We start from the raw sequence: 14,635 nt of genomic DNA, 5'->3' as shown, positions 1-14,635 counted from the left end.
GATTCATAATCACTGACAGTGAACATTAAAAATGTTGGAGTTCATATTCAGAGGTGTACGATTAACCTTTTTTTTTTTTTTTTTTAAAAGACCGTCATATCCCTGAATCACTTAGGTTAGATGGCCGTTTTGATATCACGCACTTCAGTGTGCTTTTTGAATTGTTTCTCTCAGGGAGAGCGTCTCAGTCACGCTGTGGGTTGTGCGTTCGCTGCTTGCCTGGAACGAAAACAGAAACGGGAAAAGGAGTGTGGGGTCACGGCAACCTTTGACACTAACCGAACCACTTTCACCCGCGAGGGCTCCTTTCGTGTTACTACAGCAACAGAAGCAGCAGAGCGGGAAGAAGTCATGAGGCAGCTACAAGATGCTAAAAAAGGTCTGTATCTAGTTGTGTTTTTCCCCGTCCTCAGGATTAGATCGACCGGTTTGTCTTCCACACAATTTAAAAAAAGGTTTAATAGTTTATTGACTTTTTAAAAGTTTATGATTATATTTTAAATGAGATGTATGATAAACCAGCACAGCTCGAATCAGCATATAGTAGTTTGATGCTGCTTTACATAACCTCTTTCTTTTACAAAGCCATGGCAGCAGATTAGCGGCTCCTTAAAATGCCTTAAATGTACAATAGCTAATATATAACCATTCATTTGAAAGTTTCCCCCTCGCACCAGTCTCAGATTTGTAATTTGACTCAGAAGGTCGCTGTAAAGCACCCAAAAAAAAAGAAAACATCAAAAGAAGATGGAAGGATAGGCAACTATTCCCCCCCCCCCCCCCTCCCCGCCCACCACCCCTGCCCCTGCCCACCCAACCAGCAATCTGAGCCATGGTCTTAGTAACCTTCATCACTGACTCTATATTCTACTTTCAAGCTCTTTTGTGCCTTTCCCTTGTTGCATATATTCCTCTTGTATGTTATTTATTCTTGCTGTCCTACTATGTACATTTTTATTACATTTACATTTGATGTACAACGACAATAAAAGGCTTTTCTATTCTATTCTAAGATGTTCTCAGACCCCTACACCTGCCATTCTCTGTGAGGGGGTGTAGTGTTGCACAGTGAATTACAGATGTAGATATGATTAAAAAGCATGACTGATTAAATCGGCAGATGTCACAAGCTTTAATTTGTTTGTGATTTCTTACCACTGCAGAGGCCTGTTGTCTAAATGTTGCGCATCTCTTACAGCAGAGACAGAAGTGAAGGTTGCTGGGAACTCTGCAGCAAGTGTGACAAACTCGTCAGTCCACCAGACGGGCGGTTCACCGTCCCCCTCATCGTCCCCGCCTCTTTCAGTGCCCATGCTGGGACCTCAGGCGATACCCCGCAGACACGCACCAGTTGAGATTCTCCACAGGCAGAGCTCCTTCAGAGGCTTCCCGGCACTTAGTCAGAAGACATCTCCCTTCAAACGACAGCAGTCACTGCGCATGAATGACCTGCCCTCCACTATGCAGCGCAAATCTGACTTCCCCATGAAAAACACAGGTGAGTCCAACTGTTACTGCCCTTGCAAATATGCACAATAAAATACTTCTACCATGTTCTTATAGCATATAAGCTTATGCTGACCTTTACCTCTTTTCTAATGTGCACCTCCTCCAGTCCTTGAGTTAGAAGGAGAAGGTGACAGCATCAGTTCACTGTGTACTCAGATCGCCACGGCCTTCAGTGGACCGCCAGAGGATCCCTTCTCTTCAGCGCCGATGCCTAAACCGGCTTCATCCCCACAGTCTCCTGTAGCACCGGGTAAAAACCTGTAAAACTTTCCGATCAGCTGTTATTTTTAATACTAAACACACAATTAAGTGAAAACAGATAAGATGCTTAAAGTGGACCTATTATGTTTGTTTCATTTTTTAAATTAAATAATTTTTATTATTTGACTATACTAGAGTAGCTCTGTATGATTCACAGCTCAAAATAATTGTTATGTATCAAACCATTTTAGCTCTTTTCCGCTTCCTTTTAATCTAAATGTATTCTAATTGGATGCCTCTTGTAATCAGAAGGGTTGATCAGCAAGCGAGCAGAGCTGTGCGACTGAGAAGGCCTTATTAGGGATGGTCAACAAGGCATTTTCAACTTGTTGATGCTGCTCACTGGATGTTTTATATTTTTGGACCATTCTCTGTAAACCCTAGAGATGGTCATGTAGAAAAATGTCAGTAGATCAGCAGTTTCTGAAATGCTCAGACCAGTCTGTCTGGCACCAACAGCCATGCCAGGTTCAGTCACTGAACTCTGTCATCATATGACAAAACATAAGAAAAAGTATAATAGGTCCACTTTAAGTATTTTATGGTTTAGCTCAATCAGCTGGTGATTTTGCATTTGCCAACTCAGGGAAATATAGAAGCACACACTAAAACCCTGGTTATTCACTTTTATGATCAGTGTTGTTTATTTCTCACAGTTTGGCTGAATTTCCCTGTAATTCTGCTCTGTAGAAGTTCAGCCAGCTTCCAATAACTTGATGAATGTGTTGCTTGCAGTTTAAATTTGCAGTTGGAGAATGTGTGGCTGCTCATATTTTCTCATAACTTAGTGAATAACATTTATTTTGCGTGCAGTTTATGCCTCATTAGACTGCTAATTAAATGCAGAGTAACATTGTGCATGTCCAATGGACATCATCCATTGCACAGGCTTGCTTGTACTAGCTTCTGTCTCTTATTTGCTTTAGTGAATGGCACAACTCCTGCCTTCCCTGCTGCCACTACTGCTAACCCCTCAGTTCTCCCCCCTGCTCTGCCCGCTCGAGAAACTAACCCATGGGCTAAAAGCCCTGCAGGTGCAACGGCCTCAGCACGGACAGGTAAGCAGCTCATCAAAGGGTTTGGATTGAGAGTTAAAATTCAATATAATTCTTATAAGATCAGTCTAATGTGATGAGCAGTTTTTTCTAGTTAAACTGAATATGTGGGAAGAAGACAAGATTTGATCAAACCATTCAAATTTGTATGGCTTGCTTAAAAGGTGGTGTGGATTACTACAGATTAGCACATAGTAGGATCTGTCTTCTCTAAGGAAGAAGTGATTTTTATTAGAGTAGTCCCTAAAACATCTTGTCTTGCTATAGAACTGCTCTCCTAAATAGTACAACCCAGCAACTAAAGGTCAGATGTGGGGTAAGTTAGCAGCCCCCGGTTATTTAAAGCAGATACAGGTGAGGTATCCAAATCTTTTGTAGCACTTTAGAGCAAGAGAACAGGGTGGGATTATGATAAATAAAGATTTTAAAAATCAGACTAAGAATGAATGCATTCATGGATCATTTAACTCAAGGATTAAACTTGGAAAAAGTGTTTTTCTTTCAGGTCTTTAAAAGGTTCTTGTTCATTCTTGCTCACAGATATCAGTAGCACGATCAACTTTTATTTTGCCTGATACTCTTTTTGCCTGCTTCTGTCTCACTGTTGCAGTGTCTCGTGTTTTTTCCGGTTAAATGTTGGGTCGAGACTCATTCTTGTACTTTCTGCTGACAGGAGGTGACTGGTCAGCTCCTACTCCAGTGATCGTAGTGCCCCCCACGTCTTCTCCAGCTATTTCCTCCCACAAACGCACACCTTCAGAAGCAGACCGGTGGTTAGAAGAAGTTTCCAAATCTGTCCGAGCCCCGCAGCCCAATCCAATCCTGGCAACTGCCTCGCCTCCTCCCCAGCCGTTCGTTGCCCCTGTGCCGATGCCCGTGGCTTCTGTACCTTCTGGTCCCCCAGTGGCTTTTTTGCCCTCTATACCCCCTCCTGTGCCCATGTTGCCCCCTCGCCAGCCTGCCTTCCACGCTCAGGCTCCAGCCTCCCACCCGATGGCTAATGGGCTGCCGTTTCCTCAGCCCAGCGTTCCTGTGTTTGGCATCACTCCTTCACAGATGGTGGCTAATGTGTTTGGCTCAGCCACACAACCCCAGCCGTTTCCCGGCCCGGTCTCCACGACGCCCCAGCATGACGCTCAGCCTGTCAGTAACATCAGCCCATTCATCAAGCCTCCGCAGTCCACCACGGCAATCCCCGCTCCCCAGCAGCCATCCAGTGACAGTGTGACCTTTAACGGGGCGGACAGCTGGGCTGCACCATCTCGAATCGCTCCATCCTCCCCATCTACACAGCCTCCCCCGCAGCAGGAAGATGCCTTTGAGGCCCAGTGGGCAGCCCTGGAGGGCCGCTCACGCCAACACACCACACCCTCCCCCACAAATCCCTTCTCTACTGAGCTACAAAAAACCTTTGAGATCCAGCTCTGAACACTAAGATTGAAGTTAGAAAGAACTGGACGTTAAAGACTTGGATTGGTTGAATTGACTAATTGACTAGAGCTCAGAATGTTGTTCTGCCTCTCTCGCTCTGTTTTAGTGGAAAATCTCAGTGGCGGCAGGGGGAGGGGGTGAAGCCTGTAGAGAACAGCAGGCAAATCAGAAGGGAGCAGAACCCTGCGTGACACTGAGAGAAGAAGGCAAAAAACAAAAATGAAAAACAGGGTGTATCCCCCTTCTCCCCCTCCCTGAGGCATTTCATTGGCATTGTCTGTATTATTTTGTTTCTGCTGTGGAGCGCAAGGTCGTCATAACTCTGTGGAATATCTGTGCCGAGCCACTCCCCGCAGCTCCTCCACCTTCCCCAGGTGTGGCAGCTTCCTTCACTACCCCAGGCGTGGCAGCTCCCTTTCACAAAGTCCAGTTCCTAGCGCCCCCTGTTGGCATGACAGAGGAATGCAGCAGTACTGAGAGAACTCAGCTTCCAGAATCTTAAGAATAGAGCGAGACGATGCCAAAATCTTTATTTTTATGCATTAAGTATATTTTAAATAGCTTTGGAATCTAACAGAAGAGTTGTAAGTAATCTTGCCAAAGGCACAGGCTAGCTACAATGAATCGAGTTTATGTTTGTGTATACAAGAAATGATCGTATATATTATACAAAAAATATATATCTATAAAGAATCTATACTGTACACAAAGCTCACGGCAGTGCTAATTTTTGATGTGATGTAAAGAGATTTTGTGAAGGGACAGCTGCTTTACTTTTGTGTTTATTTGTTTTATTTTTGAAGACAAGTCTCTTTATTGCCATCTGTTGCATCCCGTGATTGATTGTTGCTGCAATGATACCCTATTTACAGTGAGATGCTTTACATCCAATGTGGACCTAGCGATGGTGGTGGTGCCCGACTGGTTGCCTCTCTTACCTGTGCTCAGTTTTTGACAGTTTAACTTCTTCTTCTGTCTTTATTGTCATTATTTTTATTTTCATTTTGTGTGGTAACTATCTTATTTGTTTTTATTTAACACTGTAGGATGTGTCATCTTGTTTTTAATCCACCTCTTTATTTTTTTTTAAGTTTTAAGTTGGTAATTTTAGGGGTTTTTTTTGTTTTGTTTTTTTCTTTTTAAAAAAAGTTTTTTATGCACAAGCACTAAAGTAGATGATTCGACATCACCTCCCAGGTGACCTCAATCGCCGACGGTTTGTCAGTTGTGGTACTGTAGGATCTGAGAAGCTGCATGCTGACTTACCCTGACCTCCGTTAGACGGCTGTTGTTCTGACGGGCAGCAGAAAAATGCAGGGAGATATTAATGGTTTCTCTCACTGTCTGATTTTTTTTTTTTCTCTCTGTCGTTTTATTTTTTTAAATCAAACCTGTGAATATGATCTATTCTCTGATCTATTTTTCCATTTTGTAATTATTTCATTACTTCGTTCCACTTCTTTGGAAAAATACTGAAGCTAAAAGATTGAATAAATTTATGGTGGTAGAGGAAAAAGTGGTGTGTGTTCTTGATTATAAGCAATATACACTATGTGAGAAATCTCTTAACACGAATGACTAATTATGAACTTCTTAAATAATTAAGTGAAATTATATTCATAGATTTATTTAAAAAGAAAAAGAAGAATATTAATTGGTTTCAGGTTGTAAAATTGATAATTTGTCATTTTTTTTGTATGATTAAAAATCGTGTCTTTGATTTAATGGGTAGTTGTTTTTTTGACAAAACATACTCTTTTAGCAATTAGTTGCCACTGTACCAATGTAATATTAAATATTAATTACAGAAATGTGTGAAAGCTGTTGGCAATCACCTTACAAGTGCTCGCACCCAATCAGCACTGCCAGAGAGCTAAAATTCTATGGGCTCCACTGGTCTGTTATTGGTCCATCCCCCCAACAGGTGGCGCTGCAGCTTCATATAAATGCACTCTGGAAGAGATGGACGAGCACAGCAAACAAGTGTACATGTGAGATAAAGTGGCGTTGTGTTGTTCGAAAGTGTAAAGGTAAGCTGCAGAATACGTGGGATGATATGTACGGTGCTACTTTGCGCTTAAAAATTAGCGTCCAGGTTGCATTTAAAGAACGTATTGGGGCTGAAGAGCTCACAAGCTAACCGGTTAGCTCCAGCAGCTAACCAAGCTAACGTTGATTAAACTTTGCTTTGACTAAACTGGAGGACAGTAAACGGGATTAGAGGCAGAACGCAATTCGCGGTACGCCTTGCATTTAAAAGTGATAGACATTTGAAGAACTGAATTTATCGATGTTTATTTCAGCTGAAGCTACGTCGCAGAGGGAAGCTAGCAAAAGTTGTGTTAACAAACGGTATAGTAACAGCTGGCTGCTTACCTGATCGAGAGGTGTTTGCTCTTTGTAACAACTAACAATAGCTGTTTTTTGCTTTGCAGTGATCTTATAACTCTAGCCTATCCTTACAAACCAGTGTCAGCTAAGTTGACCGATGTTACGCTAAATTCGCCCTTGTTTTGTCCCCCAATTTCCCCAATAATCCTAATCCTGTTTTAGGACCCGAAAGGACACGTGCAAATATATAATGGCAGGATTACCATCAAGAGCTGCAGCTACTAACTATACATGAGTCACGCTTCATTTCTTTTTATTTTGTAGGAAAATGGGAGCAAATGTTTACTGTAACATGTATTGCTTGGAAGACGCCATCTGGTCTGACCACCTTTATTCTTAAGTAAATTCGGAACTCTCTTAGTCAGGCTTTGTTGTCATTTCTGTCAATATTCTTCAGACATAGTTTTGTTCTTGAAGGACATTCAAAGCTCGTATTTGGATTTTGGCTGCGTGGTGTTCAAGTCTGTCAAGATAATCCCACACTGCTTCAATGTTAAGGACAAAACATGACTACTAGTTTTCCATTGTTTTGTTTTTGTTTGTTTTTTTCTAACCACGTATGTTTTTATTGCACTGTCAGTGTGTTTCAGATGATTGTCATATTGAAAAATGAAGCCGTTGCTAAAAAGATCCTTTTTAGATGGCATTGAATGGTAGATCAAAATCTTTTGAAAATGAGTAAATTGCAGCTAATGTCTAAATTAAAACTTTGTATTACCTTAAAGATTGGACAACATATGGCTCAAGAGCGCTTAAAATTTACTGCAAAGTCTGGCTTCTTGGAATAAAAAAATAACCAAACATGATTAACTTGGCCATTGATTTTCTGGATTTTGCATGTTGATGGGCAGAGATTGATGGTGTGAGGATTATCTGTCTGCTTTAAGACAGTAAAAACCTAGACATAGATCTGTTTATGAAGGGTATTTATAAAATAACCTGTCTTTGCTGGTTTTGTTCCAAAGATGCGCGTTGTCTGTCTAAATTGCAACAGCTGGGTTCACTGATGCAGGAAAGGTAGGTCATCTCCTTTGTTTTTGGTGGTGGTGGTGGTGGTGGTGTTGTTGTTGTTGTTGTTGTTGTGTTTTTTTTTTTTTTTTTTTTTTTTTTTTTTTTTTTTTTTTTTTTTTTTTGTTTGTTTGTTTTTCCCAATTTATTTTAACAGACAAGCTGAATAAAACTTGCAGATCGTCTCACTCACTGCTTCTACTGTGTTTTTGGCTCTAGGTTTGAACTTCAGACTGATTAGGATCATTACAAGTCAGCATGTCTCATCGAGGACCTTTAACCGCTGTCGTAACGGCAGTACTAGGGGCAACCTTGGGAGGGCTGCTCATATGGCGGGTGTATCGAACAAAAAGGAAAAGGTTACCTTCCATCCAGAAGGTCGCAGAGTCCTTGCACAATCTTGAGGAAAAGTCCACAGAGGTCACAGCTGTGGAGTGTACATGCATACAGCCGCCACATGTTGTGAAGGATGAATTTCAGACTGTACAGTGCCAGACCACACTTCCTGCCCGGATCCTGTCTTCTGATCACCTGCTGGGAATCAAACCAGTGATTGTGACCTCTGAAGAAGAGTGGCAGCAGTTGTGGCCAATAATGCAAAAAGAACTGTCAGTCTTCCCTGTGCTGGGATTTGACTGTGAATGGGTAAAGACCTCCGCCGTAAGAAATACCTTTTGCATGTTTTTCCATTTTTTTAATTTATTTTTTTTTAAAAAGGAGAAAAATCCACCTAAATGTAGAAGAATAATTGGCCATGGGGTTCAGGGTTCAGGTTGTGAGGAATTCCTACTTTTTCCCTAAAAGCTGACAACAAGATAAGATAACTCTGTCATTGCACAGTCATACATAATACAATGACATTGGAAAACTGCCCTACGTTGGCACTACATATAACACGATACGACACATCACAACGCAACACAACACAGTATATTAACTTAGTAATAAAAAAGTGTATTAGTATTGCACACTGTTATTATTGCACATTAGACATGAGTCTATTTGTTCGGGTCCTCAGCAGCCTGAACCTCCTGCCAGACGGCAGCAGCTTAAACACCCGGTGTCCTGGGTGTGTGCAGTCCCGTAGGATGCTGCGTCCCCTCTTAAGACAGCGAGTGCTGTACAGGTCCTTCAGGGAGGGAAGAGGATTTTTTTTATTTATTTTTTGGGCCATATTGATGACCCTCTGGAGTGCCTTTCTATGTGCTGTGGTGCAGCTGGAGAACCACACACCGATGCAATATGTCAGCACACTTTCAATGGAGCAGTGGTAGAAGACTCCTTCAGGTCCATTTTTCTGAGGATTCTCAGAAAGTGGAGACGCTGTTGGGCCTTCTTTAAAACCGCAGGGATGTAGAGCTCCATTGGAGGTCTGTGTCTGTGCACAAGCCTTTTAGGATGTTGCTGTAGGCTTTATCCAGTGTGTTGTTTTTTTTTCTCCCCTTGTTGCACATTTAATATGTTGTTCAAATCTGGGGAATACTGACTAAATCAGCATGGTTGAAGTCCCCAGCTATAATGTGCACTGCATTTGGATGGGAATTCTGATTGCTCCTCCATGGCCGAGTTAGCATTAGCATCGGGTGGTACATACACGGCCGTTACCATGACAACAGTAAACTCGCGAGGTATGTAGACGGGTCTGCACTTCAGTCAAATATTCCAAATCTGGGGGACAACGGCTGTGTGCAGTTTTTGTTTTTGCACCAGCTGTCATTGGTGTAGATGCATAAATCCCCTCCTTTGTTCTTGCCAACAACCAAACACCTTGAGCTTTACAAAACATTAATGACATTACACAATTGTGGTGGATTTCTTCCCTTTTAAGCATCATCCATTATCATCACCTCACACAACTGTCTCTGTGTTTTCTGACCCAGCTGCTGTTGTTTGGATACAGGTGTCTGCTAAAGGCAAAGCCGCTGTGGTCTCCTTGCTACAGATGGCCTCGTACTCGGGTCTGTGCATCCTGGTGAGGCTGTTACCGTTTCGCAGCAGTCAGCAGCCTTTCCCGCACACATTAATGGAAGTTCTCAGAAACCCACACATTCTTAAAGTGGGAGTTGGTTGCTACGAAGATGGCAAGCGACTGACACGTGACTACGGTTTGTCGCTGACGTGTACGGTTGACCTGCGTCACCTTGCCTTGCGACAAAAGTAAAAAATAATTCTGCTCTTGCTTATAATCGAAACTATTTGTGTCAATTGCAAATACACACTTTTTCTTTTTTTTTTTTCTTTTCCCTTCTCCCTTTTAGGCAAACTTCAGTAAGTAACGGACTCAGTTTGAAGTCACTGGCAGCAGATGTGTTGAAAATCTCTCTAGACAAATCTCCAGAGGTGCGTTGCAGTGATTGGGAAGCAGATCAGTTGACAAAGGAGCAGGTGGGGATCTTACTGTATTGTAAATACTATACTTGTACAGACAAGACGCTGGTTTCTTCTGCCATGCCAAACTAATCGAACAAAAACATGTATTGTCAAAATAATTTTCTTTACCCCTTCGCTCGCTCCAGATGACTTATGCTGCTAGAGATGCCCAGGTTTCCATTGCTCTCTTCCTCCATCTCCTTGGCCTTCAGTCTGAAGCCAGTCCCGCCTCTTCCAGTGGGAGCTCTTACTCTGAGCTGGCCTCCCGCTGCCAGGGTCTGGTCGATGTGCCGTTCAAGGGCCAAGGAGATGGAGATGACAGGGCAGGTGATGGAGACAGGAAGAGGAGGGCCAGGTCGTTAGGCTATGAAAACCCAGAGTCTGGAGATCAGCAAGTCTCAGACCCTCGAAAGAATCACAAGAGGAAATCGCTGGGTGCCGGGTATTCCGCCAGGTGAGTGTTATTAATGACAAAGAAGCTCATTCTTAGATGAGGATGAGCAGTTGTTTGTTTTCCGCTGTTACTGTACAGTGAGTTTGGGGCATCGTTTGCACAGGAAAATATGAATGTAAACTGCTTTATACTGTGTCTCTCTGCCTGTTCCAGGAAATCTCCCCTCTATGATAACTGTTTCCTCCATGCACCAGATGGCCAACCCCTGTGTACCTGTGACAAGAAAAAAGCCAAATGGTACCTTGATAAAGGAATAGGAGGTATGCTGGATAAAACCCTCTTTATTGCCTTTCAGCTGTCCTAAGTACAACCTAAATGTTTTTCCCTTTCATGTCGAGTCTCACTCCTTCCAGCAGCTGCACAGATCTCTCTTTATTTTCTTGGCTCTCAGTGACTCTCTTTAAACAGCCAGACTTGACGTGCGTTGCTGCACCTGCAACAGCTCCTTAGAATATCCTGTTTTACTTTCCTGTCTTTCTAATTTCATTTTTTTAAATTTTTGTTGCTTTACATTTAGTTGGTTATTTATTGGTTCTGATGCTTATTCTAAGTATGAATGTTTGCAATTAGATGCTTAAATATTAATCAGGTTGCTGTAGACCACATCCTAGGGTTTCTGAGGTGTTTAGATTTACCCAGTAAGTTCTCGTGTTATACCTGGTGCACAGTGTCACGCTTGTCGGCAGCATTTCAAATAGGATTTGACTATGAAAAACTCTTAAATGAATATACAGTATTTGTGATTTTGTTTTTTGTATATACTAAAGGACTTGCTATGAGAAGGCAATGGTCAGGAGCATCCTTCCTTACAAAAAGCATGCTCTTAGTCATTACTTCACAGCAACATGAAGCCTGCTTTGATTTCAAACGTGCAATCCAGGGCATAGGTCAAGGGTCTTTTGTTTGTTTGTTTTTTTTCTTTGAAAGTGATAACTCAAAGAGGAAGTCAACGACGTGTGTTTACTGGAAGGCTCTGGAGTAGCACTAGTGGCCACCAGTATAAAGTGTATAGATTTGTGCATTTTAAAAAAGTGTATTAGTATTAATAGTGTGAACTATACAATGTGTGTTTTTTGTTTTGTTGCTTTTTCTTCTCAAACTCTGTAAATACTGTCATGCATTTGCATCCCTGTGAGGTTCAAAGAATAGCCTGAAAACCCGATGCTGTTCTGTTTGTGATGCAGTGCTCGAGAGTGAAGAGCCTTTTATTGTGAGGCTGCTGTTTGAGCCGTCGGGACGTCCTGACTCGCAGCAGGATTACTACCTGACTGCCAAGGAGAATCTCTGTGTGGTCTGTGGAAAAGCAGATTCTTACATCAGGTTTGACACACTTATTCGCTTTGAAGTTGATTTATATTGAAGGTTTACTTAGAACTTGTTCTGCTTGTCTGATCTCAAGCACAGAACCAATAAAACAAACAAATTTGCTTGACAAATGGCAGTTTGTTCTGAACTTCAGAAGATCATTTGTGTTGTTTAAGTATAAATGTCTTATTTTGTGGTGCCACCAAATCACTGCAGACGTGATTAACATGCATCTTTGTTTGATCCTTAAGGAAAAATATTGTGCCGCATGAGTACAGACGGCATTTTCCCACAGAGATGAAGGACCACAACTCCCATGACATCCTGCTGCTGTGCACCAGCTGCCACGCTGCCTCCAATGTACACGACAGCTTCCTGAAACAGCAGCTGGCTGAAGAGTTTTCTGCCCCTCAGGGCTGCGAGGAGGGAGTTCGGATCTTTGAGGACTCTGATCGACGGAAAGTACGCTCGGCGGCTCGGGCTCTGCTCACTGCCGGGGAAGGACTCCCCAAACAACGGCGAGAGGAGCTGCAGGCTTTAATCAAGAGTTTCCTGAATTTGAATGACGAAGAGGGGGCGATGGAGGAAGCGCTGCAGCAAGCGGCCAATTTGGAGACTAAGTGAGTTTAAACTGATACGTGATCACACGTCAGTTATGGTTGTCTTAATGATACCTTAAATTATTTTAATACTTTAGCGTTTAGGTTTTAAGTAAATCTGAGCACTGCTGATGTAACCAAGCAGTGACTGCAAAAAAACCATGAGCTACATCTCAGACTCTACAGAGTTGGCATGTTGAATGTTAAAGCTGTGACAGGACAATTAAAAAAGAACAAGTATGGCTTGTTTGGAAGGACAGTCGGGAGCAAGTCTCTTCTCACTAACAAAAACGTGGCCGCATGGTTTGGGTTTGCAAAGTTGCATCTGAAAAAGCTACAAGACAAAGAGTGTGCTTTGAATAGATGAGACTAAAGTGGGAGATGTTTGTCCATAATCGATGGACAATATCAACACAAATACCTTGTACAAACTATGAAGCGCAGTCGTGGAGGGGTGATGATTTGGGCTTGTTTTGCAGACCCAACACCTGAGGATTTTACAGTTGCTGAGTCAACCATGAACTTCTCTGTATACCAAATAACATCAGATGTGAGGCCATCTGTCCAATAACTAAAGCTAGGCTGAAACGGTGTCATGCAACAGGACAACAAGCCCAGAGATTTTTAAGTGGTCAAATAACAGAAAAATGCACAGATGTAAGACGAATAAGGAATTTATTTATACTTTTTGTGAACCACTTGTGCAAAGATGTGTACTTGCCAATCACAGGCACAGTGAAACATAAGTGTACAGTCACATTTAACTTCACTTAGTTCCCAGTTTAAATATGCTAAGAAGCATTCATAATTTAACAGCCCACTCAGTGAACCAAATTATTGGTTGAGTCCTAATCATCACTGTACGTTTAAACAGCTGCATGTAGTGTATCATGATCATTTTTGCTAGTATGCGCTCTCTCTGACCGCTCCTCTCTCCTCTGAAGGATTTTAAACGAGGCGTACGTGCCTCACGGTCTGAAGGTGGTGCAAGCGCACGCTGAGCAAGGCCTGCGGGGACTGATGGTCCTGGAGCGTCGCTGGAGGTTGCATTTCCTCACCACCATGCAGCCTCGCCACCTCCCTCCTCTGTGGTCCATCAATCACAATCACAGCAAGTTACTTCGCAAATACGGAGAGGACCTGCCCATTAAACTCAACTGACTTTCCATCTCCAAGAAGGGCACGACTGACCTCGCACCTGGATAGGAAACCTGGATTTTACTCTTTTACTTTGAAACTCAACAGCCACTCCATCAGTTTCTCCAACCTGCTTTTGCTTTTTTTTTTTTTGCTTTTTTTTTTTTTTTTTTAGTGAGCACGTGAACGCACTAATTGAGCAGCAGGGATGGAAATGTTATAGTATGTGGCTGCTGTCAGGACCCCACTGGGCAAAGAACATTGATGCCAAATTCCAGTAAGAGTAACTGACCCTACCTGTGGAGAGAAATCTAGGTAAAACACTAACCTTACAATGTCGTGGACACATTGTTCGCATGTGGACTTTTTTTATTTAAACAAAACAAAAACAAAAAAACCAAACAATCATAAATCTTGAACAGATTTTTAGAAAAGGCTGCTGCCTGCTACTTTATTCTTGACCTCCAGCTCCACCCCCTGTGGGTCAGCAGCTTATTATGAATGATTTGCTTTGCAGAGAGATGGTTGTTTTTATAGGACCTTAAATTATTTGGCTCTCCGTCCAGTTTAAGTTTTCATTCTGTTGTCTGGTTTAGGTCAATAGATGATAACTGAATTTCCCTGGGAATGCCATGAAGATAAAATCCATCTTTGCTCAATTTCCTTTTTTTCAAAGATGAGTTAGTCAAGGTGTTTCTGGGCTTGAATGTATTGCGTCTGTGGTTTTGTACACTTATCGCAGCAGGGGAGACAAAATGTAAGTACAGTTGGCGGCTTTCACTTGGTCATTTATTTAAACTCCTGCTTATGTCGTGGTGCCGATTCTCCGGACGGCTGGGACCTCTCCATGGCGTGTGTGAACGTGCCTCTTAACCCCTAAACCTAACTGGAGACTGTGTCGGGACATGAGCTCGTTTCAGTTTAACAGCGACGTCGTTTCACAGATTCCAAACTGCACAGTAAAGAAAAGCTGCCAACTTGGACGTGATGAAGATAAATTACAAGATTTAACCCTCTGCAAAGCTTTAGAGTATAAGAAATTTACCTTATGGAAGCAGCTGCATTATATTTATTCATGTTTTCCTGTGAATGATACAGTAAATAAGTGATGTTTA

General features: G+C 42.3%; 2 protein-coding genes across 10 annotated transcripts in view; both read left to right on the top strand.

Moving 5' to 3' along the window:
• The window catches only part of numb (NUMB endocytic adaptor protein), a 44,837-nt gene extending 39,065 nt beyond the window's left edge, over nt 1–5,772 (top strand). For 3 of the 6 annotated variants that reach the window (XM_085256681.1, XM_085256684.1, XM_085256682.1), the window contains 5 exons: nt 175–379; nt 1,199–1,498; nt 1,616–1,759; nt 2,697–2,828; nt 3,499–5,772. In XM_085256681.1, the coding sequence (XP_085112807.1) occupies nt 175–379; nt 1,199–1,498; nt 1,616–1,759; nt 2,697–2,828; nt 3,499–4,253 (1,536 nt within the window). In that variant the 3' untranslated portion in view covers nt 4,254–5,772. The remainder of the gene's footprint in view (nt 1–174; nt 380–1,198; nt 1,499–1,615; nt 1,760–2,696; nt 2,829–3,498) is intronic. The other 3 variants (XM_085256686.1, XM_085256683.1, XM_085256687.1) reach the window with 2 other exon arrangements.
• Nucleotides 5,773–6,150: 378 nt separating this feature from the next.
• exd2 (exonuclease 3'-5' domain containing 2) lies at nt 6,151–14,633 on the top strand. 4 transcript variants are annotated; one of them, XM_085256688.1, is made up of 10 exons: nt 6,151–6,286; nt 7,613–7,664; nt 7,875–8,315; nt 9,556–9,812; nt 9,914–10,040; nt 10,172–10,479; nt 10,633–10,739; nt 11,664–11,799; nt 12,036–12,404; nt 13,328–14,633. In XM_085256688.1, exons 3-10 carry the CDS (start codon nt 7,914–7,916, stop codon nt 13,542–13,544), a joined length of 1,923 nt encoding a protein of 640 aa, XP_085112814.1. In that variant the 5' UTR covers nt 6,151–6,286; nt 7,613–7,664; nt 7,875–7,913; the 3' UTR covers nt 13,545–14,633. The 4 variants fall into 4 exon arrangements, with proteins under 4 accessions (XP_085112814.1, XP_085112816.1, XP_085112815.1 ...); XM_085256690.1 differs by having other exon boundaries at nt 6,152–6,286; nt 7,875–8,300; XM_085256689.1 differs by lacking the exon at nt 6,151–6,286 and adding an exon at nt 6,298–6,496.
• The last annotated feature ends 2 nt before the right edge of the window (nt 14,634–14,635 follow it).

Source organism: Mchenga conophoros, linkage group LG19, assembly GCF_057382185.1.
Source record: "Mchenga conophoros isolate Kocher_MC1m ecotype Shallow Benthic linkage group LG19, M_conophoros_male_GT1.1, whole genome shotgun sequence".
NCBI classification, from domain to species: domain Eukaryota; kingdom Metazoa; phylum Chordata; class Actinopteri; order Cichliformes; family Cichlidae; genus Mchenga; species Mchenga conophoros.
The sequence above is the reverse complement of the archived record's forward strand: the minus strand, read 5'-3'. Positions and strand labels throughout refer to the sequence as shown.